The 26,894-nt window shown below is 44.8% G+C and overlaps 1 protein-coding gene across 1 annotated transcript; it reads left to right on the plus strand.

The window, feature by feature from the left end:
* Nucleotides 1–19,871: 19,871 nt before the first annotated feature.
* LOC143798782 (uncharacterized) lies at nucleotides 19,872–21,886 on the plus strand. Its single transcript, XM_077281125.1, has 6 exons — nucleotides 19,872–19,915; nucleotides 20,006–20,066; nucleotides 20,147–20,230; nucleotides 20,432–20,624; nucleotides 20,784–20,940; nucleotides 21,802–21,886. Exons 1-6 carry the CDS (start codon nucleotides 19,872–19,874, stop codon nucleotides 21,884–21,886), a joined length of 624 nt encoding a protein of 207 aa, XP_077137240.1.
* Nucleotides 21,887–26,894: the final 5,008 nt, after the last annotated feature.

The raw sequence follows: 26,894 nt of genomic DNA on the forward strand, positions 1-26,894 counted from the left end.
ATAGATGGACCAGTAGAGTTATTTCCGAGGTTCATTCTTCGGTGTTAGCGGGTCATCCTGGGATTTTTGGTACCAGGGATTTGGTGGCTAGGTCCTTTTGGTGGCCTTCTTTGTCGCGGGATGTGCGTTCCTTTGTGCAGTCCTGTGGGATTTGTGCTTGGGCCAAGCCTTGCTGTTCTCGTGCCAGTGGATGGCTTTTGCCTTTGCCTGTCCCGAAGAGGCCTTGGACGCATATTTCCATGGATTTTATTTCGGATCTTCCAGTCTCTCAGAGGATGTCTGTCATCTGGGTGGTTTGTGATCGTTTTTCTAAAATGGTCCATTTGGTGCCCTTGCCTAAGTTACCCTCCTCCTCTGATTAGGTTCCGCTGTTTTTTCAGAATGTGGTTCGTTTGCATGGTATTCCGGAGAACATTGTGTCTGACAGAGGGTCCCAGTTTGTGTCCAGATTTTGGCGGTCCTTTTGTGCTAAGATGGGCATTGATTTGTCTTTTTCTTCGGCCTTCCATCCTCAGACGAATGGCCAAACCGAATGAACTAATCAGACCTTGGAAACTTATCTGAGATGTTTTGTTTCTGCTGATCAGGATGATTGGGTGACTTTTTCGCCATTGGCTGAGTTCGCCCTCAATAATTGGGCTAGTTCTGCTACTTTGGTTTCGCCTTTTTTTTGTAATTCTGGTTTTCATCCTCGTTTTTCCTTAGGTCAGGTTGAGCCTTCTGACTGTCCTGGGGTGGATTCTGTGGTGGATAGGTTGCAGCAGATTTGGAACCACGTAGTGGACAATTTGACGTTGTCACAGGAGAAGGCTCAGCGCTTTGCTAATCGCCGTCGCTGTGTGGGTCCCCGACTTCGTGTGGAGGATTTGGTATGGTTGTCATCTCGTTATGTTCCTATGAAGGTTTCCTCTCCTAAGTTCAAACCTCGTTTCATCGGTCCTTATAAGATTTCAGAAATCCTCAATCCTGTGTCATTTCGTTTGGACCTCCCAGCATTTTTTACCATTCATAATGTGTTCCATAGGTCATTGTTGTGGAGGTATGTGGTGCCTGTGGTTCCTTCTGTTGATCCTCCTGCTCTGGTGTTGGTCGAGGGAGAATTGGAGTATGTGGTGGAGAAGATCTTGGATTCTCGTGTTTCGAGACGGAAGCTTCAGTACTTGGTTAAATGGAAGGGCTATGGTCAGGAGGATAATTCCTGGGTTGTTGCCTCTGATGTCCATGCTGCCGATTTGGTTCGTGCCTTTCATTTGGCTCGTCCTGATCGGCCTGGGGTGTTATGATCCTTAGTGGTTGAGGATCACAAATTACTCCAGCAAGGTGACTAAACATAGGACAAGCTCTAGTGAGGTGGAAAACTGGACTGACCGCAAAACTGAACCTATCCAACCACACTAGAGGCAGCCGGTGAACGTGTCTAAAATCCTAGACGTCTCGAGCCAGCCTGAGGAACTAACTACCCCTAGAGAGAAAGAAAGACCTCTCTTGCCTCCAGAGAAATAATCCCCAAAAGATATAGAAGCCCCCAACAGATAATAACGGTGAGGTAAGAGGAAGGCACATACACAGGGGTGAAAGCAGATTCAGCAAAAGAGGCCCACTAATTCTAGATAGCAGAAAATAGAAAAGGGGTCTATGCGGTCAGTAAAAAACCCTTACAAAATATCCACACTGAGATTTCAAGAACCCCCACACCAACTAACGGTGTGAGGGGAGAAACTCAGTCCCCTAGAGCAACCAGCAAGTAAGAAATCACATTTTAACAAGCTGGACAAAAAACATGATGAACGCTGATAATCAGAAACTGAACAAACAAAAACTTAGCTTGTCTTGAAGAGACTGGGAGCAAGGCAGTCACCAGGAATCTGAAAAGCACTGAATACATTGATAGCAGGCAAGGAACTGAGTATCCAGGTGAGCTAAATAGGAAACCAACCAAGGATAACGAACCAGGTGATGAAGCCAACCTGCAGAAAGACAACACTACACAGTACCGCTTGTGACCACTAGAGGGAGCCCAAAAATAGAGTTCACAACAGTACCCCCCCCTTGAGGAGGGGTCACCGAACCCTCATCAAGACCCCCAGGGCGATCAGGACGAGCTGCGTGGAAGGCACGAACCAAATCGGCCGCATGAACATCAGAGGCGACAACCCAGGAATTATCCTCCTGACCATAGCCCTTCCACTTAACCAGATACTGAAGTCTCCGTCTAGAGATACGAGAATCCAAAATCTTCTCCACCACGTACTCCAATTCGCCCTCGACCAGCACCAGAGCAGGAGGCTCATCAGAAGGAACCACAGGTACCACATACCTCCGCAACAAAGACCTATGGAACACATTATGGATGGCAAACGATGCCGGGAGATCCAAACGAAAAGACACCGGGTTAAGGATTTCCAAGATCTTATAAGGACCGATGAAGCGAGGCTTAAACTTAGGAGATGAAACCTTCATAGGAACATACCGAGAAGACAGCCACACCAAATCCCCAACACGAAGTCGGGGACCCACACCGCGGCGGCGGTTGGCAAAGCGCTGAGCCCTCTCCTGTGACAATTTCAGATTGTCCACCACATGGCTCCAAATCTGCTGCAACCTATCCACCACAGAATCCACCCCAGGACAGTCAGAAGACTCAACCTGACCCGAGGAAAAACGAGGATGGAAACCAGAATTGCAGAAAAAAGGCGAAACCAAGGTAGCAGAACTAGCCCGATTATTAAGGGCAAACTCGGCCAATGGCAAAAAAGTCACCCAATCATCCTGATCAGCAGAAACAAAACATCTCAAATAAGTCTCCAACGTCTGATTAGTTCGCTCGGTTTGGCCATTAGTCTGAGGATGGAAGGCCGACGAAAAAGACAAATCAATGCCCATCTTAGCACAAAAAGTTCGCCAAAACCTGGACACAAACTGGGATCCTCTATCAGACACAATATTTTCAGGAATGCCGTGCAAGCGAACCACATTCTGAAAAAATAGAGGAACCAAATCGGCGGAGGAAGGCAGCTTAGGCAAGGGCACCAAATGGACCATCTTGGAAAAACGATCACACACCACCCAGTTGACAGACATTTTCTGAGATACTGGCAGATCCGAAATAAAATCCATGGAAATGTGCGTCCAAGGCCTTTTCGGGACAGGCAAAGGCAAAAGCAAACCGCTGGCACGAGAACAGCAAGGCTTAGCCCGAGCACAAATCACACAAGACTGCACAAAGGAACGCACATCCCGCGACAAGGAAGGCCACCAGAAGGACCTAGCCACCAAATCTCTGGTACCAAAAATCCCAGGATGACCCGCCAACACCGAAGAATGAACCTCGGAAATAACTCTGCTGGTCCATCTATCCGGGACAAACAGTCTCTCTGGTGGACAACGGTCAGGTCTATCCGCCTGAAATTTCTGCAGCACTCGTCGCAAATCTGGAGAAATGGCAGACAAAATCACTCCCTCTCTGAGAATACCAGCCGGCTCAGAAGCTCCCGGAGAGTCAGGCACAAAACTCCTAGAAAGTGCATCAGCTTTTACGTTCTTCGAACCAGGCAGGTACAAGACCACAAAGTTGAAACGGGATAAAAACAACGACCAACGAGCCTGTCTAGGATTCAGGCGCTTGGCAGACTCGAGGTAAATCAGATTTTTGTGATCAGTCAGGACGACCACACGATGTTTAGCTCCTTCGAGCCAATGTCGCCACTCCTCAAATGCTCACTTCATAGCCAACAACTCCCGATTACCAACATCATAATTTCACTCGGCAGGCGAAAACTTTCTTAAAAAGAAAGCACACGGCTTCATCACAGAGCCCTCAGAGCTTCTCTGCGACAAAACAGCCCCTGCTCCAATCTCGGAAGCATCAACCTCGACCTGGAAGGGGAGAGAGACATCTGGCTGACATAAGACTGGAGCTGAAGAAAACCGGTGCTTAAGCTCCCGAAAGGCCTCCACGGCCGCAGGAGACCAGTTAGTCACATCAGAGCCCTTCTTGGTAAAATCCGTCAAAGGTTTAACCACACTAGAAAAATTAGCGATGAAACGACGGTAAAAATTAGCAAAACCCAAGAACTTCTGAAGACTCTTAACAGACGTGGGCTGAGTCCAGTCATGAATAGCCTGGACCTTGACTGGGTCCATCTCCACAGTAGAAGGAGAAAAAATAAAACCCAAAAAGGAGACCTTCTGTACTCCGAAAAGGCATTTTGAGCCCTTCACAAATAAAGCATTAGCACGCAGGACCTGAAACACCATCCTGACCTGCTTCACATGGGACTCCCAATCATCAGAAAAAAACAAAATGTCATCCAGATAAACAATCATAAATTTATCCAGATATTCTCGGAAAATGTCATGCATGAAGGACTGAAACATAGAAGGAGCATTAGAGAGTCCAAAAGGCATCACCAAGTACTCAAAATGGCCTTCGGGCGTATTAAATGCTGTTTTCCATTCATCTCCCTGCTTAATGCGCACAAGATTATACGCACCACGGAGATCTATCTTGGTGAACCAACTTGCACCCTTAATCCGAGCAAACAAATCAGACAATAGTGGCAAAGGATACTGAAATTTGACTGTGATTTTATTCAGAAGGCGATAATCTATACACGGTCTCAAAGAACCGTCCTTCTTGGCCACAAAAAAGAATCCTGCACCAAGAGGGGAAGAGGATGGGCGAATATGTCCCTTCTCCAAAGACTCCTTTATATAACTCCGCATCGCGGCATGCTCTGGTATAGACAAATTAAAAAGTCGTCCCTTAGGGAATTTACTACCAGGAATTAAATTTATAGCACAGTCACAATCCCTATGAGGGGGCAGGACACTGGACCTGGGCTCATCAAATACATCCTGGTAGTCAGACAAAAACTCAGGGACCACAGAAGGAGTGGAAGAAGCAATAGACACCAATGGAGTATCGCCATGAATTCCCTGACAACCCCAACTAGACACAGACATAGCTTTCCAATCTAAAACTGGATTATGAGCCTGCAGCCATGGCAGACCCAAAACGACAACATCATGTAAATTATGCAGAACAGGAAAGCGAATCACCTCCTGATGAACGGGAGTCATGCACATGGTCATTTGCGTCCAATACTGAGGTTTATTCTCAGCCAATGCCGTAGCATCAATCCCCCTCAGAGGAATAGGAAATTCCAAAGGCTCCAGGACAAAACCACAGCGCCTGGCAAATGACGAATCCATCAGGTTCAGGGCAGCACCCGAATCCACAAAGGCCATAACCGAGTAGGACGACAAAGAACAAATCAAAGTAACAGACAAAATAAATTTAGGCTGTATAGTACCAATGGTGACAGGTTTAGCAACCTCTTTTAAGTGTTTAGAGCATGCTGAGATAACATGAGCAGAATCACCACAGTAAAAGCACAACCCATTTTGACGTCTATGACTTTGTCGCTCAATTCTGGTCAGAGTTCGATCACATTGCATAGACTCAGGTCCCTGTTCAGAAAATACCACCAAAGGATGAGCAGATTTGCGCTCCCGCAAACGCCGATCAACCTGAATGGCTAAAGCCATAGAATCACTCAGACTTGTAGGGGTGGGGAACCCCACCATAACATCCTTAATGGCTCCAGAAAGACCTTCTCTGAAATTTGCAGCCAGGGCACACTCATTCCATTGAGTAAGCACTGACCATTTCCGAAATTTTTGACAATACACCTCTGCTTCATCCTGCCCTTGAGAGAGGGCCAGCAACGCTTTTTCTGCCTGATTCTCAAGATTAGGCTCCTCATAAAGCAATCCAAGAGCCAGAAAAAACGCATCCACATTAAGCAATGCAGGATCTCCTGGCGCCAGAGAGAAAGCCCAATCCTGCGGGTCGCCACGCAACAAGGAGATAACAATTTTTACTTGCTGAGCGGAATCACCAGAGGAACGAGGTCTCAGAGATAGAAATAACTTACAATTATTCTTAAAATTCTGAAACCTAGATCTATCTCCAGAAAACAACTCAGGAATGGGTATCTTTGGTTCTGACATAGGGCTATGAATAACAAAATCCTGAATACTTTGCACCCGTGCAGCAAGATGATCCACACTAGAAGTCAGAGTCTGAACATCCATGTCTGCAGCTGAGCTCAAAACCACTCAGAGTTCAAGGGGATGAAAGAAGCTAGACAGACTGCAGCACAAAAAAAAACAAAAAAAAACAACAATGTACTCAGGTCTTCTTTTAATCCCACTTCTGCGATGCATAAAACACTTTTTGGCCTGCTATACTGTTATGATCCTTAGTGGTTGAGGATCACAAATTACTCCAGCAAGGTGACTAAACATAGGACAAGCTCTAGGGAGGTGGAAAACTGGACTGACCGCAAAGCTGAACCTATCCAACCACACTAGAGGCAGCCGGTGAACGTGTCTAAAATCCTAGACGTCTCGAGCCAGCCTGAGGAACTAACTACCCCTAGAGAGAAAGAAAGACCTCTCTTGCCTCCAGAGAAATAATCCCCAAAAGATATAGAAGCCCCCAACAGATAATAACGGTGAGGTAAGAGGAAGGCACATACACAGGGGTGAAAGCAGATTCAGCAAAAGAGGCCCACTAATTCTAGATAGCAGAAAATAGAAAAGGGGTCTATGCGGTCAGTAAAAAACCCTTACAAAATATCCACACTGAGATTTCAAGAACCCCCACACCAACTAACGGTGTGAGGGGAGAAACTCAGTCCCCTAGAGCAACCAGCAAGTAAGAAATCACATTTTAACAAGCTGGACAAAAAACATGATGAACGCTGATAATCAGAAACTGAACAAACAAAAACTTAGCTTGTCTTGAAGAGACTGGGAGCAAGGCAGTCACCAGGAATCTGAAGAGCACTGAATACATTGATAGCAGGCAAGGAACTGAGTATCCAGGTGAGCTAAATAGGAAACCAACCAAGGATAACGAACCAGGTGATGAAGCCAACCTGCAGAAAGACAACACTACACAGTACCGCTTGTGACCACTAGAGGGAGCCCAAAAATAGAGTTCACAACACTGGGGGCTCTGGTGAGGGTTCGGTGACCCCTCCTCAAGGGGGGGGTACTGTTGTGAATTCTGTTCTCGGGCTCCCTCCTGTGGTCATGAGTGGTACTTTGTGAGTTCTGTTCATGGGCTCCCTCTGGTGGCTTTGAGTGTTATGGCTGGTCTGTAGCTGGACTCCAGCTGCCTCGTTTCCTGCTAGGCTTGCTGCCTATTTAACTCCATCTGGACCTTTACTTGTTGCCTGCTGTCGTTGTATTCAGTACTGGTTCAGATCTCTCTGGGACTTCCCTTGTGACCTGTCTCCTCGTGGAGAAGCTAAGTTCATACTAGTCCATTTTTGCTCATTGTTTTTTGAAAATGTTTTTCAGTATATGATGAGTTCAGTCCAGCTTGCTTATATGCTATTTATTGCTAGCTGGAAAGCTCTGGGGTGCAGAGTTGCCCCCCACACATCGTGAGTCGGTGTGGGGGTCTTTTTGTATTCTCTGCATGGATAATTTTTGTAGTATTTTATACTGACCGCACAGATTCCTTGCTATCTTCTGACTAGTTATTAGCGGCCTCATTTGCTAAAACCTGTTTTCATTTCTCTGTTTGTGTTTTCCCCTTAACTCACCGTTATTATCTGTGGGGGGCTGCCTACACTTTGGGGAAAATTTCTCTGAGGCAAGTGAGGCTTTGTTTCTCTCTAGGGGTAGCTAGTTTCTCAGGCTGTGTAGAGGCGTCTAGGCCGAGTCAGGAACGCTCCACGGCTGCCTATAGTGTGTGTTGATGGGATCAGGATTGCGGTCAGTAAAGTTCCCACATTCCCAGAGCTTGTTCTTATTTTTGGTTTACCCATCAGGTCAGTTCATGTGTTCCTTACCACCAGGATCATAACAGATTTGGTCTGGTTGTCTTCCCGTCATGTCCCTATGAAGGTTTCTTCCCCTAAGTTTAAGCCTCGGTTTATTGGCCCTTATAGGATTTCTGAGATTATCAATCCAGTGTCTTTTCGTTTGGCCCTTCCAGCCTCTTTTTCCATCCATAATGTTTTTCATAGATCTTTGTTGCGGAAATATGTGGTGCCCGTTGTTCCCTCTGTTGATCCTCCTGCCCCGGTGTTGATTGATGGGGAGTTGGAGTATGTGGTTGAGAAGATTTTGGATTCTCGTTTTTCGAGGCGGAGGCTTCAGTATCTTGTCAAATGGAAGGGTTATGGCCAGGAGGATAATTCTTGGGTTGTTGCCTCCGATGTTCATGCTGATGATTTGGTTCGTGCCTTTCATTTGGCTCGTCCGGATCGGCCTGGGGGCTCTGGTGAGGGTTCGGTGACCCCTCCTCAAGGGGGGGTACTGTTGTGAATTCTGCTCTTGGGCTCCCTCCGGTGGTTGTAAGTGGTAGCGCTGCTGTCTCTGAATCACAGCATTTATCAGGTGTTTTAACTTTTTGCAATTTGGACAGGGCTATTTAGTCTTGCTTCACCCTTTAGTCAGTGCCAGTTGTCCATTGTTCCTGGAGGATTCACATCCCTGCCTAGTCTCTTCTGCTTTGCAGTTCTTTTCAACAAAGATAAGTTCTGGCCTTGATTTTGCTGTCCACATGCTGTGGTCTTATTGTTCAGTTATTTTCCATGTTTTGTCTTGTCCAGCTTGGTCTGTATAAGGATTTGTTTAGCCAAGCTGGTATCCCTGGAGATGCAGATATACCCTCCATGTCTTTAGTTAGCTGTGGAGTTTTTGTATTTTCTGTGGTGGATATTTTCTAGTGTTTTAATACTGACCGCATAGTACTCTGTCCTGTCCTTTCTATTTAGCTAGAAGTGGCCTCCTTTGCTAAATTCTCATTTCAGTCTGTGTATGTTTTTTCCCTCTCCTCTCACAGTCAATATTTGTGGGGGCTGCCTGTTCTTTGGGGATTTTTTCTGAGGCAAGATAGTTTTCCCTTTTCTATCTCTATGGGTAATTAGTCCTCCGGCTGTGTCGAGATGTCTAGGGAGCGCTAGGTACATTCCACGGCTACTGCTAGTTGCGGTGTTAGGTTCAGGGTCTGCGGTCAGTACAGGTACCACCTTCTCCAGAGTACGTCCCATGCTGCTCTTAGGCCACCAGATCATAACACTCCACCATTTTTCAACTTCAATGCAGTAGCAAATATGATGGGACTGAGAACAGCCTTATCTACAAGGTACATCCAGGAAAGTCAGGTAGCGGGACCAGTAGGGTGGTAACAGGAGCTCCCTTACATGTAGGTTCCAGGGAAATGGAGTTAACCTTAGAGCTGAAACACTTTGCATTAATCTGTATTGCAAGAACTGTGTCTGTGTCCATCACCACTGGAAAAGTGCCATTGTATGTGAATGGAGAACAGGGAAACTGTGTTACATGTTGCTACCTGTATTTGAGTGTTGCTGTTAGTAAAAAGGACTCTATATTTTTAAGTTGGTGTGGATTCATTATTCTGAAGAAGAAAGGAATTGGCACCGTGGTAGGCAAATCAGATGTACGTATAGAAATCTCTTCCAAAGAAACACTACAGCACACACACAGGGACCCAAATGTTCCCCTATTTCGGTAGAGGGTAGGGGGAAGAAAATGTACCACTCACCCATGGCTACTACCCTGCCCCGTTACAGGTGCAGAGCATATACAGCAGCTTTTTTGGCACTGTACTCCCACAGATGGGGTTGCAGAGTAGACACAGCAGCTTTTTGGCACATTACTCACACAAATATGGGTGCAGAGTACACACAGCGGCTTAATTGCACATTACTCCCACAGGCAGGGTTGCAGAGTACACACAGAGGCTTTTGGCACAGTACTCCCACAGATATGGGTGCAGAATACTCACAACAGCTTTTTGGTCCATTTCTCCCACTGAGACATATTTAGAATACACACCGCGGCTTTCTTGCAGAGTATGCAAACTTACACTGTCTCTCACTCCAACTGCGTCACGTCGCTAAAATAATCAGAGCGGAACTGTGCGATCTAGCATTTATGCAGGTTTAGTTATGTGGTGTGCCAGCCAATCACAGCCATGCCAATACTTTGTATGATTCTGAGGGAAACAGAAGTGTCTACAGCACAAAAGCTTGTCGATTGGCTGCGCTGCAACCTTTCAACAAACGTTATTAGACATGCGATCCCTAACAACAAACTGGACATCCCGTTAAAAGTCCGTGTTCGGGGTTCGGTAACAGATATTAGGTCTCTGGTACGGACCCCAGTTCACTCATCCCTAGAAACAAACACCATTGCTCATCATGAATTTGACGAACGGCATGCTCCATGCTGCCATCCTGCCCCAGCACCACCTGAGTGAAAATGCTGTGAGAAAGTAATCAGAAGTCACCAAATTGTAGCGTAAATTCTAGTTGTGCCAAAATTATGTGACTTTTCAAAGATTTTTATACAGTATCTGGCATATAAGTTTTCATGAATTGGGCCCTAAATGTTTATATGCGGCACAATACCTTAGCATTTGGAGCCCTACTGTCAATTTTCCCCAGGGCCACTTTACCTATAACCAGCCCTAAAGCTTAATTCCCATAGGGAAAATGATGTACCAGTCCATTTAAAATGTGCAAATACTTTATTAGAAAATATAAAATTGCATGAACCAGACAAAACAGGTGTGTGAAAATTCCAAAGCTGGAACGATATAACACCAGGGGCACACACCCCCACCAGTTACCCCATTAGGGAGACCTAAGCTACAGTATATAGCAACCAATGGTCAGCCCAGGTAGTGGTGCCAAGCACCTACAATATATCACACCATGAACTGACACAAAGTTAGTTAGGTTGCCGAAGCATATGGTTACCGTGGAAATATCCACCTATTCATGCCAAATATGGCTATTGTAGCTTCTCCCCTATTAAGCACACCGTGTGACCAAATATCCTAAGTACTTACTATGCGAAGTGCACCACTATGATGGGAAACCAGGGGGGGGTGAGTGCCCGCCCCAACGCACGTTTCGGTCCGTCCTTCGTCAGGGGGCACCAAGGACAGACCGAAACGCGCGTTGGGGCGGGCACTCACCCCCCCTGGTTTCCCATCATAGTGGTGCACTTCGCATAGTAAGTACTTAGGATATTTGGTCACATGGTGTGCTTAATAGGGGAGAAGCTACAATAGCCATATTTGGCATGAATAGGTGGATATTTCCACGGTAACCATATGCTTCGGCAACCTAACTAACTTTGTGTCAGTTCATGGTGTGATATATTGTAGGTGCTTGGCACCACTACCTGGGCTGACCATTGGTTGCTATATACTGTAGCTTAGGTCTCCCTAATGGGGTAACTGGTGGGGGTGTGTGCCCCTGGTGTTATATCGTTCCAGCTTTGGAATTTTCACACACCTGTTTTGTCTGGTTCATGCAATTTTATATTTTCTAATAAAGTATTTGCACATTTTAAATGGACTGGTACATCATTTTCCCTATGGGAATTAAGCTTTAGATTAATGGATGTGTCCTTAGTATAAGGTTTTCCACAAGGGGTCTCTGAATTGGTAATATTATGGATTTATTGATTACTATACTCTTCCCCCTCAATATGTGGTATTGTTGTTTGTTGGTTATTCCTATAACCAGCCCTGTTTAGAACCTTGGTCTGAGCCATGTTCTCTTATATCTGAAAGGGAGTAATATTACATGTTTGCTGTGAAAGCAATTAGCTACTCAGAGTTGTGTTGCAATTTATCTTTGTATCAATACATTTCAGACAGTCTCAGCACTTGGAGAAATCTCAGGCATGCATTTGCTGACAAGGTGAACTCGCAAACATAAAAAACTGTGTGGATTCTGCATTACATAGAAATTGTATTTTCTTGTCACAGCTTCCCCTCCAACCAAAAGATTTGGGGCAGACATGTATAGTCCTCTTTTCTCAAATACATACTCCCTCTGGCAATGTCTTGACTGTCTTTTTATTTAAAACCTCTGATTTCTCGCAGCTACAAAAATCTGCTTTTCTTATTTTAATAGGTAGGATCAGATTAACCCAAACACTATCCCCTCCCCCATCATTCCCTGCAGATACTGCATGCTCTAATCTCTGCGGATTCTTCCAAATGTCCTCCTGGATGTTTAAGATATATGGAGATGTTGTTAGCAAGCAAAGCCAAAATCTCAACAGGGGTGAGAATAAATAATCAGGATAAGGTGTGGATTTATTTTTCTGGTACGATTTCATTTAAAGTATAAATTATGAAAGACTGAGACAAGATGGGAAATATACATGTAAAAAGACATTTATTTTGATAAACGCAAACCAAAGATGTTGCTTGTGTGTATTTTCCTCTGTTGTAATATTTGATGTTTCTTAATGTAAAATAAGGCACAGCTTCAAAGTAGTTTGCTACTGTAAGAATATTAGTAGTAAAAAAAAACTGTATTGCTCTGATACTTTAAACGGGTTGTCCAACAGGAAAATAATCTTCTAGTGATGTGACCTCTGCAGCCAATCACAGTCTGCAGCAGTGCTGAGACTTCTGAATGGACAGACACTACTTCAGGAGCCAGTGGAGAACTGTGGAGTAGCCTGTGCTGGATCCCCGGGGGCGTTAAAGGGTGAGCATGCGAGCATGCTTCCATTTGTTATTTTTAATCAATCCATTCCTAAAAAATAGATTACTGATAACCCCTTTAAAATAAATGTGTGATCATATAATTACCCATTGTTTAAATCAAGTTTTTTTGTGTTCAATGTATTTTTCAACCTTTTTCGCAATATGTTATTTCTGTCACAGGTTTACCTCAACAGAGAGGAGCCAGAAGACTGCAGCATCTGATTTCTCCTACTACTGCACTGTTTAGAAACACTTCAACTTCATATTAAATGGTGCAGGATTCTTTTTTATCAGTGCAGGGGTTAATCTGCTCAATTGAGAGCTCTTGGAATCTTTCCTGCATTAAGGTTCTCAGCTATTCACTGTTAACCACTCCCCTCTCCTATATATTCTGGGTGCTGGCAAGTCCTCATTGCCAGAGCTAGCTTCATGCTGCATGGTTAGAAGATTGTGATTTGTTGTTGTAGTTTGAGAAGGCGTTTGATAGATTTATCTGATAATGTTGCTATGTATTGATTGTGTCCTAATTCCCTTCCTTCTCCTATTTTGGTTTTAACCCATCCACTCTTCCCTGATATTTACCTCTGTTGTTTTAGTGAGTATATTTGTATGAGTGGTATTTTCCTTTATACCTGTTTATATTACCTTGTGAGTCTGGTTGGTGTATTATGGTACACTGCTAATCCTATCTGGTACAGGGTACAGACTGAGGTCGGATTTAGGAGCTAAGGCAAGGTAAGTTGCCCAGGCGTCTTCACCATCAGAAGTGTTTCCAGGCACTGGGTAAGCTAGGGTGCCCATAGCGGTAGGGACAGGAAAGGAGCCCCTGGTCCAGGAATACCCAACGAGTCGTGACAATTTCCATATTGTTATCTTTACTGAAAATAAACAACATATTAAATCTTGCAATTTTCACAATGGCCACTGGGACTATTGCGGCCATTTTAAAGTCAGCCATTTTGGATCCAACTTTATTTTTTTCAATGGGAAGAGGGTCATGTAACACATCAAACTTATTGAGAATTTCACAAGAAAAACAATGATGTACATGGTTTTAACATAACTTTATTCTTTCATGAGTTATTTACAAGTTTCTGACCACTTATAAAATGTGTTCAAAGTGCTGCCCATTGTGTTGGATTGTCAATGCAACCCTTTTCTCCCACTCTTGACACACTGATAGCAACACCGCAGAAGACATGCTACCACAGGATTCCAGTATCCCTGCACCACCACATTATGGGTGTCAGGTCTGAGCATTCCTACATGAATAGTTTCCTGGCAAGTGAATTGGTCATCGTGGGCCAGTTGAATAGCCACCAAGGTCTCCCGATCTGAACCCCTTAGACTTTTATCGTTTGGGTCATCTGAAGGCAATTGTCTATGCTTTGAAGATACGAGATGTGCAGCATCTGAAACAACAGATACTGGAAGCCTGTGCTAGCAGTTCTTCTGTGGTGTTGCTATCAGTGTGTCAAGATTGGGAGAAGAGGGTTGCATTGGCAATCCAACACAATGGGCAGCTCTTTGAATACATTTTATAAGTGGTCATAAACTTGTAAATAACTCATGAAAGAATAAAGTTACGTTAAAACCAAGTACACCATTGTTTTGTTGTGAAATTCCCAATAAGTTTGATGTGTCACATGACCCTGTCATGTTCACCACCCATCTTAAAAAGTATTCCCCCTCCCATGTACTAATGTGCCACAAACAGGAAGTTGATATCACCAACCATTCACATTTTATTTAGGTGTATCCATATAAATGGCCCACCCTGTACTTTGGAGTGATGAGAAATGTTTTTTGGAACTGATGGCTTTAAAACTGTATAGTGTCACAAATGAGAAAAGTGCAAAGAAAAATGCATGGTGCCTACAGTGAAACATGGTGGTGACAGTGTCCTTATGTGGGTTTGCATGACAGCTGCTGGCGTCAGGGAGCTACATTTCATTGATGGTATCATGAATTCACAGATATACTGCTCTAAATTGAAAGAGAAGATGCTACCATCACTCCGTACCCTGGTAGATGTGCACTTTTACAAAATGATAATAAGCCGAAACACACATCTAAGGCCAATGTTGCATTTTTGAAGAAGAACAAGTTGAAAGTGATTCACTGGCTAAGTATGTCTCCTGATCTGAATCCACTTGAATACTTATGGGGAATTCTGAATAAACAAGTTGAGCATCACTATCCATCCAGCATCCAGGCAGTAACAGAGGTCACTTTTGAGGCAAAGAAAAAGATAGATGTTGCAGTATGTTATCAGTTTGTTTATTTCATGCCTACAAGACATGGAGATGTCCTTAAAAATCATGGCGGTCATACAAAACACTAAATGTGGTAGTTGATGATCTGGGATATATTCATTTTTGCATAAACTAATTTGAGTAAAACTAAATATTTTGTAATGAAAGTTATATTATTAATAGTAACGAGCGAGCGTGCTCGGATAAGGTGTTATGCGAGCAAGCTCGTGTCCAAATCGAGTATTTTTGGCGTGCTCGAAAAGTGCTAGTCGTGCTGCATGTCTTGAGCCTTTTTTTCTGGCACAACGAAAATACTCGATTAGGACATGAGTGAGCTCGGATAACATCTTATCAGAGCATGCTCGCTCATCAGTAATTATTAACTTTATTTTCATGTTATGGTTCAAATGTTCTATGAAACTCAGGTTTGCCAAAATTTTGAAAAATGTTCTTTTGTTCAGTGAAATATTGAATAAAATCTTACTGTTCAAAGGGGGTGTACTCATTTATGCTGAGCACTGTACATCTTTATTCACAAAAGAGTGCCTTCATCTTTTGTATTGAAGCATCTATTAGGTGTTCCCAAATTTCACTTTGAAAGGTGCTAGACCAGGGGGAGCTGTGAAATTACCTATTGTGATTAGTGGATCCAAATTGTTTACGTTAACTCACTGTTATTGTAATCATACCTCTAAAGATAATGAGCCTATGTACCTATGTATCTCTTCAGATTCATTGACTCTTATTAAGGACATAAGCTAAATTCAATGTATAAATAAACCACACATGGACTTGCTATGTAAGATCCATGGTAGCATCTATCTATATAATCGTCTAAGGTTCACTTCCGTCTGTTTGTCTGTCTGTAACGGAAATCCCGCGTCGCTGCTTGGTCGCGGCCGGCCGGGCATAGTCCGGCCGCGAATTCGCCCCTTCCTACTCTCCATCAGTGCCCCCTCCATACTCCCCTCCAGTCAATGCTTACACAGGGTTAAAGGCTGCGTTACACCGCGTTATGCCGTGGTGTAACGCAGTCCGTTAACGCTGCTATTAACCCTGTGTGACCAACGTTTTACTATTCATGCTGCCTATGCAGGATCAATAGTAAAAAGATCTAATGTTAAAAATAATAATTAAAAAAATTATTATATACTCACCTTCCGGCGCCTTTCCCGCTCCTCGCGACGCTCCGGTCCATGCATTGCGGTCTTGCGAGATGATGACGTAGCGGTCTCGTGAGACCGCTACGTCATCATCTTGCGAGACCATAATGCATTCTTCGGACCGGAGCGTCGCGAGGAGCATCGCTAAACTCCTGGATCCGGGAGCCGCTGGAAGGTGAGTATATAACTATTTTTTATTTTAATTCTTTTTTTGAACAAGGATATGGTGCCCACATTGCTATATACTATGTGGCTGTGCTGTATACTACATGGGCTGTGTTATATACTACGTGGGCTGTGTTACATACTACGTGGGTTGTGTTGTATGCTATGTGGGCTGTGCTATATACTACATGGCTGTGCTGTATACTACATGGGCTGTGTTATACACTGCATGGGCTGTGCTATACACTACGTGGGCTGAGCTATATACAACTTGGGCTGTGCTATATACTATGTGGGCTGTGTTATATACTGCGTGGGCTGTGTTATACACTGCGTGAGCTGTGCTATATACTATGTGGCTGTGCTATATACTACGTGGCTGTGCTGTATGCTACGTGGGCTGTTATATACTGAGTGGGCTGTGTTATACACTGCGTGGGCAGTGCTATATACTATGTGGCTGTGCTATATACTATGTGGCTGTGCTGTATACTACATGGGCTGTGTTATATACTACGTGGGCTGTGTTACATACTACGTGGGCTGTGTTACATACTACGTGGGCTGTGTTGTATGCTATGTGGCTGTGCTGTATGCTACGTGGGCTGTGCTATATGCTACGTGGGCTGTGTTATATACTACGTGGGCTGTGTTGTATGCTATGTGGCCTGTGCTATATGCTATGTGGCTGTGCTATATGCTACATGGGCTGTGTTATACAGTATGGTACTTGGCTGTGCTATATTTCTCTGCTGTATCTGTGCATCATGAATAGTGGTATGTTTTAAAGAGGGGGGCCCACTGAGACTCTTTCGCCCGGGGCCATCAAAAACCTGGAGCAGGCCCTGGCTTCACTGATTGGTCATGCCCGACCGTGAACAATCAGCGACCGTCACAGTTCGGCCGCGAATTGGAGCGGAATTTGAACCACGCTTCACTATTTCGTCGCGCCCGGCCGGCTGAATCCTGTGTATAAATTGCATTATTCTGAAAACTTCATAAATAAACTACATACATATTCTAGAATACCCGATGCGTTAGAATCGGGCCACCATCTAGTACATGTATAAGTTCCTAGTTTTTTTAAATGCAACTACACAACCAATATGATATAAGTATATAACATATATCACCCCATGTAACTAATACCACCTCCTCAAAAAAAGGGGGTGAAACAACAAATACAAAGCCAATATGGTAAAATATAAATTTTATTATAATGATATTAAAATACACCTTTTTTTTTTTTCTTTTTTTAATTTGGAGGTTTAGTTTTTCTTTCTTTTTTCTTTTTTTTTATGACCATCACACTAATTATGCTACAGGTGTTCTGTTACTGCTTTGGCCTCCTATTGGTCTGCTTCGTATATAAATCTTTCCCCTTCCCTACTTTCCTTCACTCCTTGAAAAAGCCACGTCCAGGCGAAACGTGCGTTGGAGCTAGCAGGATACTATTGGGTATGGACTGTTTAATATTATAGGATATCTGCTCTATCCCATTCCCCTTTGCTTCTTTGATTTTCTGAATGCAGGCTTGCAAAACAGATGTTAGCTATGTGATATGGGATATATTTTTTGCACTATTATGTCTATTTTTTTGTCTATAAACCCACTCCAATTATTGCACTAGGGGTTATTTGTATTGTTCTGTTGGTTTTCTTTTCCCCTTTTTTTAATGTGTATTTTAATATCATTATAATAAAATTTATATTTTACCATATTGGTTTTGTATTTCTGTTGTTTCACCCCCTTTTTTTGAGGAGGTGGTATTAGTTTTTTTAAATGACAAGCTATGATCACAGCAAAGGAGGTTAGAGAACAGAAGCCTTTGGCTGCCATAAGGTGAAACACTATACTGATTTTCCCCTGAAAACCCCTTGATGATTCCTTGTGCAGCTCAAAGGCAAAATGCTCAGGAGGAATCAAATGCTGAATGGGCAATAAGTGAAAAAAAAAAGGTACTATCATGGGTTGAAATCTCCTACTATTTAATTGTAAGTCATTATGCAGCACCCCAGAGTCCTGGTCGTTGCAGTACTGTGGCTCTGCCGCTAAGGGGGGGCTATGGTATGTCTGATGGCACTGAAGGAGTTCATCTGACCAGGTATCACAGACACCAATACATTTCACAGTCTGGCCTCCAGGGGGAGCTAAGGGTACTAATCATTAGGCCACTCCTCACAGTCTGGTAAAACTGGGGGTTACGCAGGAAGTTAGAGAGAACGCTGACTGGGTTGGAACCAGGCAACACCTTGTGACAGAGGCCTGGCAAACAGAGAGAAAGCTACGGGACCGCGCCTGCACTTCATAGCGGCGGAGCCCTAAGAAAGGACAAGAAGCGAGATTTATTGTGCTGAGTGAGAAACGAGATCAAAGCAAGAAGGAGAATACCAGTAGGAGTCGTGCTGTAAGATCGAGGCAACATCCTACTGAGGTGCAAACAACCGGCGGCCGGAACGCCGAGGAGGTACAGAGCTCTAAGCCATACTTCAAACCAACGGCAGGACAGTCAGTCACAGGCGGGCTGTCTCACCTAAATCACCTACGCAGACATAGGGGGCAACCTTTGGAGAGGGGCGACTCTAGGGTCCCAGAAGAGCTCCGATCCTACCCATCATACGGGTGCGTCCCAACCATAACACCAGGGAGGGACGGAGGATTAGCAGAAGATCATCTAATCGAGTTGTGAGGGAACACGAGAAACAGACACAACAGTTGTGGGGACTATCCCGTAAGCTCAGCAGGGGAGGACCACAACACATAGCGCTAGTAGGAAGGCACAGATTTCCACCTGCAAAGGGAACTCTGGAGGTGCCATCGGACCGGCCGGACTTGCGCAGCCTGGTTAACCGTATTCCGGATTGAGGACTTTGAGACCTTCAGTAAAGAGGTAAAGAGACTGCAACCTGGTGTCCTCGTTATTAACTGCGACCGGCACTACACCGCGCTACCAACACCATCCACACCTTTCACTGTGCGCCCCTCAGCAGGGTCACGGACCGGGTCTAGCCACCATGACAACCCCAGAGCAGAGACTCAGAGGCCCGGTACCGGGTACCCCTCGGCCCTGCGGCAGTGGGGGCGCTGCAATTATGCCATTAATGTTCACAAGAGTCTCTGGATTACCAGCAGAAAAACAATTCCGAAAAATCCATTTTTCTATACCAATTTTCATCTCATCAAGTTCAAGTGCTATATTTTGTTGCTCACTGTTAAGAAAGAATTCCTTTCTTAGTCTTTTCCCAAAAAAATTTGGCCATGGATATGGTTTCAGAATCAACTAAGGCCGCTTTCACATTTGCGGTTGTGTCCGCAGCGTTTCTTCCGCAAATATCTGCATGCATTGTGTATTCCTATCTTTAACATTATCGACGCATGCGTTTTTCTATGTTCGCGTTTTGCCGCGTTTGACGACGCATGCGTCGTCTAGCCGTCTGCGTCTTGGCGTGGAAATGCAACATGTAGTAATTTTTAGAGGCGTCATTTTGCCGCCTGGAAACGTATGCGGCTGATTGTGCAAGGTTTGCGCCAAAAAAACGCATTGTAGTCTATGTAAACGCATGCGTTTTTCAGTACATGCGTTTGCTTGCGTTTGCCGACGCATGCGTCTCAATTGAGAAAAACATGTCTAGACACTGATAAGCCACCCCCCACATACAAGGTGATAAAGGGAGGGTGTGGACAGTTGCAGGTCACTACTCATCAGACTGCCTTGCAGACGAGATGCCCCACAGCCCCTTGGAGCAGCAAACAAGCCTCAGAACTATGTGAGTATATCCTATCCAATGCATTTCTTTTCTATAATCTGTGTCTATATGCCCTAATTTCTGTCATTCCTTTCTTTCTGCACACATCAGAATGTCTTCTTCTTCTGATGAGGAAACGCCTGGGCCTGCACAAGGGGAACATGTCAGCGAAGTGAGTATTCACCTCCTCAGATTGGTAAGTATTCACTGTCACATCTACACATATGACAATGTATATTTTCCCTTTTTCAGACCACTTCTTCTACAGCGGAAGAGACTGGGCAGGAGACTGGGCAGGAGCAGCGTAGTCACGGCCGGGCAACACGGCGGCATCGTGTAAGTATAGCTGGCTGAATGTGTATTGTATCCTCACTTTATAATTCTTGAATCTTCATTTCTTTCTACTTCTCTCTTTCTTTCCCTTTTGCTTCAGCAGCAGTGTTTTTTTTTACTTCAATATTCATGCCATTCCTCTGATTCTGTTTTCTGTCTTCCGTATGTGAATGCCTCCTATATTAATGTACTTTTTGTTGTTAGGTTCCAGAGGAGGATGAGGACCTAATTGAGAATGAACACCTCATCTCCCTGGTTCACGAGCGAGTCGCATTGTGGGACACCCGGGATCCACTGCACGCCAACAATGTGACGATCCGGAGGCTTTGGAATGAGGTGGCCGCAGCGTTGTGGGATGGCTGGGCCAATGCCCCGGCTCGGGTCCGTTCTGCATTTGGTAAGTATCGCAATGCACTGTGATGTAGTCAATACCTTGGCCATGCTCACACAACTGTGTATGATGTGAGAAAGTCATTACTTTTTCACAGCACATACAGTTGTGTGACCACGGTCAAAAGACCATTGTCCTAACTATTATGTTTTGTTTTGCCAACAGTGTCAAAAGTGAAAACACGTTGGAGATCGATGAAGGACCGCTTCAACAAGGACCTGCGCCAAGAGAGCCAGCTTCCAAGTGGTTCTGCAGCAAGGATACGCAAATACAAGTACCACCGCATCCTTGCGTTTTTGAGACCGGTCCTTGCACGAAGAACGTAAGTATATTGGTTAAAAAAGAAAAAAAAAAGTGGTGTATAATGCAATTTTTTGGGGGTCATTATTTCAAATCAGTATTTTTAATCCAAAACCTTGAGTGATTGATAGATGCAGAAGTGGGGTACGTGTTCTTTGAATACTTTCCCTCACATAGTTCCTCTCCAGGTTTTGGCTTACCAATACTGATTTGAAATACTTAGCAAATACTGAGAGTGTGACGGCAGCCTGCACAACAGATCTATACTCAGCAAGTTAGGTGTCAGAAATAATGAATTCAGGATGCCAATAGCTCCTCAATTCATTTTTCCTGACACTTGTCCTGGTGAGTATACAGGTGGCTTGTATGTCCTCTGTCGTCAATTCGTATTTCCCATCAGTATTTGTAATCCAAAACCATGAGTGGTTGATAGATGCAGAAGTGGGGTACGTGTTCTTTGAATACTTTCCCTCACATAGTTCCTCTCCAGGTTTTGGCTTACCAATACTGATTTGAAATACTTAGCAAATACTGAGAGTGTGACGGCAGCCTGCACAACAGATCTATACTCAGCAAGTTAGGTGTCAGAAATAATGAATTCAGGATGCCAATGGCTCCTCAATTCATTTTTCCTGACACTTGTCCTGGTGAGTATACAGGTGGCTTGTATGTCCTCTGTCGTCAATTCGTATTTCCCATCAGTATTTGTAATCCAAAACCTTGAGTGATTGATAGATGCAGAAGTGGGGTACGTGTTCTTTGAATACTTTCCCTCACATAGTTCCTCTCCAGGTTTTGGCTTACCAATACCTTGTATAGAGATATGGCTTGTATTGCCTCCATCGTCTCTTCATATTTTACATCAGTTTTTTTAATCCCCAAGGACTGGTCGATGCATGCAGAAGTATAGCATGTTGTTTTATGAAACTTTTATTCCTACTGTTGAACTCCTGGCTTGCAAATTCTGATGTAAAATTCACTACAAATAGTGTTAGTGTGACCTTTCCCTATCTGAATGTTTATCTAACTGTTGAGTTATCTTTTTGTAAATGTTTTGTAATATTTTTTTTTTTTTTTTTCCGCAGCACTTGGAGCTCCACTGTTGGCCCAGGTTCTGGAGCGGTCCTTCATCAGTCAGCCACGGACCCGTCCCAGCCATCCTCCAGCGCTGCAGCAAGTGGGCCTGCCACACAACCTGGAGACCAGGAAGCTGGTCCATCAGATGTTCCCCTTCCCCAGTCCTCTGCCTCTAGCCAATTTTTTATGGGCTCCTCCCGGCAGTGGCAGAGGGCCGCGGACAGGTCACTCATGCCCGAGTTTTTACACTTGAGCTCGGTCTTCCATGAGGGACTCAAGGCGATGGGTGACCGACTGGATACTGCCATTAGTCATATGAGCACACGTATCCAGGAGGTTACCACAGCCCTTGCCCAAGTGAAAGCCGACCTCCAGAGGCCAGCACATCATTTTTTTAATCAGGTAGAACAGGGCATGTCGGAACACCTTAGTCCTGAGCTCCAGATTACTGTTATGCAGGCCTGCAATGCTGCTTACGTGCAGGCTATGCAGCAGAGTTGGTATTTTCAGCAGACAGTGGGGGCATTTCCAACAGTGCCCACACTGTCACGCTTTACATCAATGCCGACATCTGCTGCATACCACTGCACGGCCACCTCCATTCCAAACACTGCCGGACCGTATTATAGCACCACCACCATGCCCAGTGCAGTGGGTCAGCCCACCGCCACCACCATGACAACTGCTGCTCCTGCTTGGGCCTCCTCCACTGCCACCAGCATGCTGCCACCGCAGGACCCTGGCCTGGCGTTCCCCGCCACCACTACAAGACTGCCATTGCCGGACCCTGCCCTGGCGTTTCCTGGCACCACCACCAGACTGCCGTTGCCGGACCCTGCCCTGGCGTTTCCTGGCACCACCACCAGACTGCCGTTGCCGGACCCTGCCCTGGCGTTTCCTGGCACCACCACCAGACTGCCGTTGCCGGACCCTGCCCTGGCGTTTCCTGGCACCACCACCAGACTGCCGTTGCCGGACCCTGCCCTGGCGTTTCCTGGCACCACCACCAGACTGCCGTTGCCGGACCCTGCCCTGGCGTTCCCTGCCACCACGACAACGAGCCCGCGCAAAACAAGGAAGGGGAAAGGCAAAAAAAACCAAAAAACCATAGCTATCCCTCCCCCCTCACCTCCCAATGTGTCTGTAATGTCTGGTTTGTCTCACCCTTCCAGTGTGTCTCAGCCCTCTCATGTGTCTAGCCCTATCCCTGAATATCCTGACCCCAGCAGTTTTATAGCGCCTTCTCCTGCCACCCCTATGTCGGCTATAATAAGCCAGACCTCACAACTCAACACCCCACAATATCGGCACTCAACCCCAAGCAGGCGCAGTTAATTTTTTTGTTTTTGTGTTTAATAAACCTGTGTTTTGCCCCAATGATGTTTGGTTAATTGTGTATTTCGCCGCCGTCACCACACACCGTGCGCCAATAACAAATAATGCGTCAAACACTTTTTTGGGGGCCACCTCCAACCTACAGTACTTAATTAACAGAACACTGAAGCTTGGTGTGTGTTTGCTTAAGAGATATGAGGTTGCCCCCCAAAAAAACACTAGTATTTTCTCCAAAAACAGTTCTTTCTGTTTACTCCGTGACTTTTGGTAGCACACAGAAGACAAAATGGTGGTAATACACAGCACAATTGTACTCAACAGGTCGTGTCTTATCAGAAACATTATTTATGACCCCTGACCTGCTGATTTTAGAAATGCATTATATTACCTCCATTTTATCTTATGGGTACATATACATATATTTCACACAAAGTGAAGGGTCAATGTACGTCATACATGACATATCTATACTCACCCGGACAAGTGTCATGAAAAATGAATTCAAGAGCAATTAGCATCATAAATTCATTATTTCAGACACCTGACTTGATTACTATAGATTTGTGGTATAGGCTGCCGTCACACTCTCAGTATTCGCTTTGTATTTTACAGCACTATTTGTAAGCCTAAACCTGGAGTGGAGCTATGTGAGGAAAAGTTCAATAAACACATATGCACCACTAAAAGCATTTAACTACCACTCCTGGTTTTGGCTTACAAATAATGCTGTTAAGTACTGGACAACTACTGCGACAATAACAGACATCGTCTATACAGTCTGCGGCAAATAGCTAATGGTGAAACAAGACAGCACTCAATGACGTCAAGAACCTAAGCCCAAAAACCCAAAGTGGTTTGTTAAGGAAATAGATAGGAGACATGTTGAAGAAAGTAAATCACAATTATTTTATTAGAAAAAACATTAACATTCCAAACATAAATTTGCAGACCCGAAACCAGCAGTACATTTTACACCATATTGTCCTGCCATGGCACACGTCCAATGTCAGAATCAAAAAAGGCTGCAAATTGGTCCCGCATGTGGCCTACTTCAACTGTTGACCGCAGCGGGTGATGACGGTGTCATGAATCCCAATGGCTAGGGATAGCAAGGGACAAGCAAAGTAATACAAAATATCGGACGAGCTCTAGGGTGATGGAACCTGGGCTGACCGCTGCCCTACGCCTGACAAACGCAACTAGAGATAGCCAGGGAGCGTGCCTACGTTGGTTCTAGACGCCACGCACCAGCCTAAGAGCTAACTAGTACTGCAGAGAAAATAAAGACCTCACTTGCCTCCAGAGGAATGAACCCCAAAAGGTATAGTTGCCCCCCACATGTATTGACGGTGAAATGAGAGGAAGGCACACACATAGAGATGATATATATAGGTTCAGCAAATTGAGGCCCGCTGTAAACTAGAAAGCAGAACGATACAAAAGGGGTCTGAGCGGTCAGCAAAAAACCCTAATCAAAAAACCATCCTGAGATTACAAGAACCCATGTGCCAACTCATGGCACATGGGGAGAACCTCAGTCCACTAGAGCTACCAGCTAGCATAGAGACATAATAAGCAAGCTGGACAAAAAACCAACAACTGAAAATCAGCACTTAGCTTATCCTGAAAGATCTGGGAGCAGGTAGGCAGGAACCAAACAGAGCACATCTGAATACATTGATAGCCGGCAAGGGAATGACAGAAAGGCCAGGTAAAATAGGAACCACCCAGCCTCTGATGGACAGGTGGAAACCAAAGGCCGCAACCCACCAAAGTCACCCAGTACCAGCAGTAACCACCAGAGGGAGCCCACAAACAGAATCCACAACATGACGGTAATCAGGCAAAGGGTTTGCAACAGGTTCATCAAGTTCTATGGTGGGTCGCTCCTTAGCCAGAATGAAATTGTGGAGAACCACACAGGCTTTAACCACCTCATCCACTGTCTCCATTTTTAGATTTATTGCAGTTGCTAGAATGCGCCATTTGGACACCATAATCCCAAAGGCACACTCTACTGTTCTGCGTGCCCTGGTTAGTCTGTAGTTATAGATCCGTTTTGTGCGGTTCAAGTCCCGACTTGAATAGGGCTTCAGGAGATTTTCACTCATCTGAAAGGCCTCATCCCCAACCATTACAAATGGCAGCGGTGGGCCTTGAGTGTAGGGGAGTGGTCGTGGCTGTGGGAAATTAAAATTTTTGCCATAAACACGTCGGCCCATATCAGAGGTTTTAAAAGTCTGTGAATCGTTGCCACGGCCAAAAGCACCAATGTCCACAGCAATGAAGCGACAGTCCGCATCGGCTATTGCCATAAGAACTACTGAAAAATATTTTTTGTAGTTGAAGAACTGTGATCCCGTTCTGGCTGGTTTGGTAATCCGGATGTGCTTCCCATCCACCGCACCCAAACAGTTGGGAAAATCACAAACAGTCCAAAATTTGTCAGCAATTTCTTTCCACATGTCCTCCGTGGGTATGGGTATAAATTCCTCACGGAGAATGGTCCATAAAGCCCGGCAGGTTTCAAAAAGAATTCCGGACAGCGTGGAAATCCCAAGGCGGTACTGGAAATGAAGGGATGACAAGCTCTCTCCAGTTGCAAGAAATCTGTAGTAAGAATAAATAATTTACAAAATAGGCAAAAAAACATCAGACCTGCAAAAAATTTTGGGTAGCTTTTGTTTAGAATTATTACGTACCTTAAGGTAACCAGGAGACGTTCCTCTGGTGGAATGGCTCTACGGAGCTGTGTGTCCTGTCTCCGGATGGCTCCTTGGACACGATCAAGCAAATCCCGGAAAGAGTCTTGTGACATCCTGGTATATTCCGGGAATTTTTCTGGGTTCTCATTGAGCTCACCATACAGGGTGTGATATGCACCACGGCTCTCACGCAGTTCTACAATTCGGTGTTGCTCCCAAGCAAACGCACATGCCAGAAAAATCTTGATGCTCAGATCCAGTTTGAAGTAATAGCTATCCATGTGAAGATCCATCTTGTCACAGGACACAGGAGCAAAATCTGAAGATTTCAGCTGTCCTAGGGTCTATATATAGATTTCACATAATACACGCCCTCTGTAGTCCCATTGGCTGGTTGTTGCATCTAGATTTTTTCTCTGGTAAATTTTTGCGACATGCGCACAAAAAACGCAAACGCATGGAAAACGCAAGCAAAAGCATGTAAACGCAGCGTTTTAATGACGCATGCGGTAACCGTAAGCGTTTTAAAAACGCTGCGTTTACATGCGTTTTCATGCGTTTTTCGTGTCCTTGCATTTGCGGATTAAACGTTGCAGATTAAAACGCTAATGTGAAAGTAGCCTAAGCTGTTATATTTTGACACTGAATGTAGGTTTGGTCTTCACTTCTTCAACCATCCTCTTCTCATGGGCAGTGTGTAAGCAATGAAGGGGGCCAAATCTCACTTCCCCATGAACAGACTGCTTCAGTCTACTCCTTATGTATACCCCCTTCTAGGGCACCTGAGTTGTCCAGCCCTTGGGTCTATATTTACCTTTTCTTCTCTTATAAAGGCCCCGTCTCACATAGCGAGATCGCT

Source organism: Ranitomeya variabilis, chromosome 1 (assembly GCF_051348905.1).
Source record: "Ranitomeya variabilis isolate aRanVar5 chromosome 1, aRanVar5.hap1, whole genome shotgun sequence".
Taxonomy (NCBI): domain Eukaryota; kingdom Metazoa; phylum Chordata; class Amphibia; order Anura; family Dendrobatidae; genus Ranitomeya; species Ranitomeya variabilis.

Excerpts from the sequence above, each read along its gene's own strand:
- LOC143798782 (XM_077281125.1), top strand. The coding sequence starts at position 19,872 with ATGCCCCACAGCCCCTTGGAGCAGCAAACAAGCCTCAGAACTAT. Across the intron at positions 20,067-20,146 it reads AAGGGGAACATGTCAGCGAA|ACCACTTCTTCTACAGCGGA; the intron begins GTGAGTATTCAC and ends TCCCTTTTTCAG. Across the intron at positions 20,231-20,431 it reads GGGCAACACGGCGGCATCGT|GTTCCAGAGGAGGATGAGGA; the intron begins GTAAGTATAGCT and ends TTTTGTTGTTAG.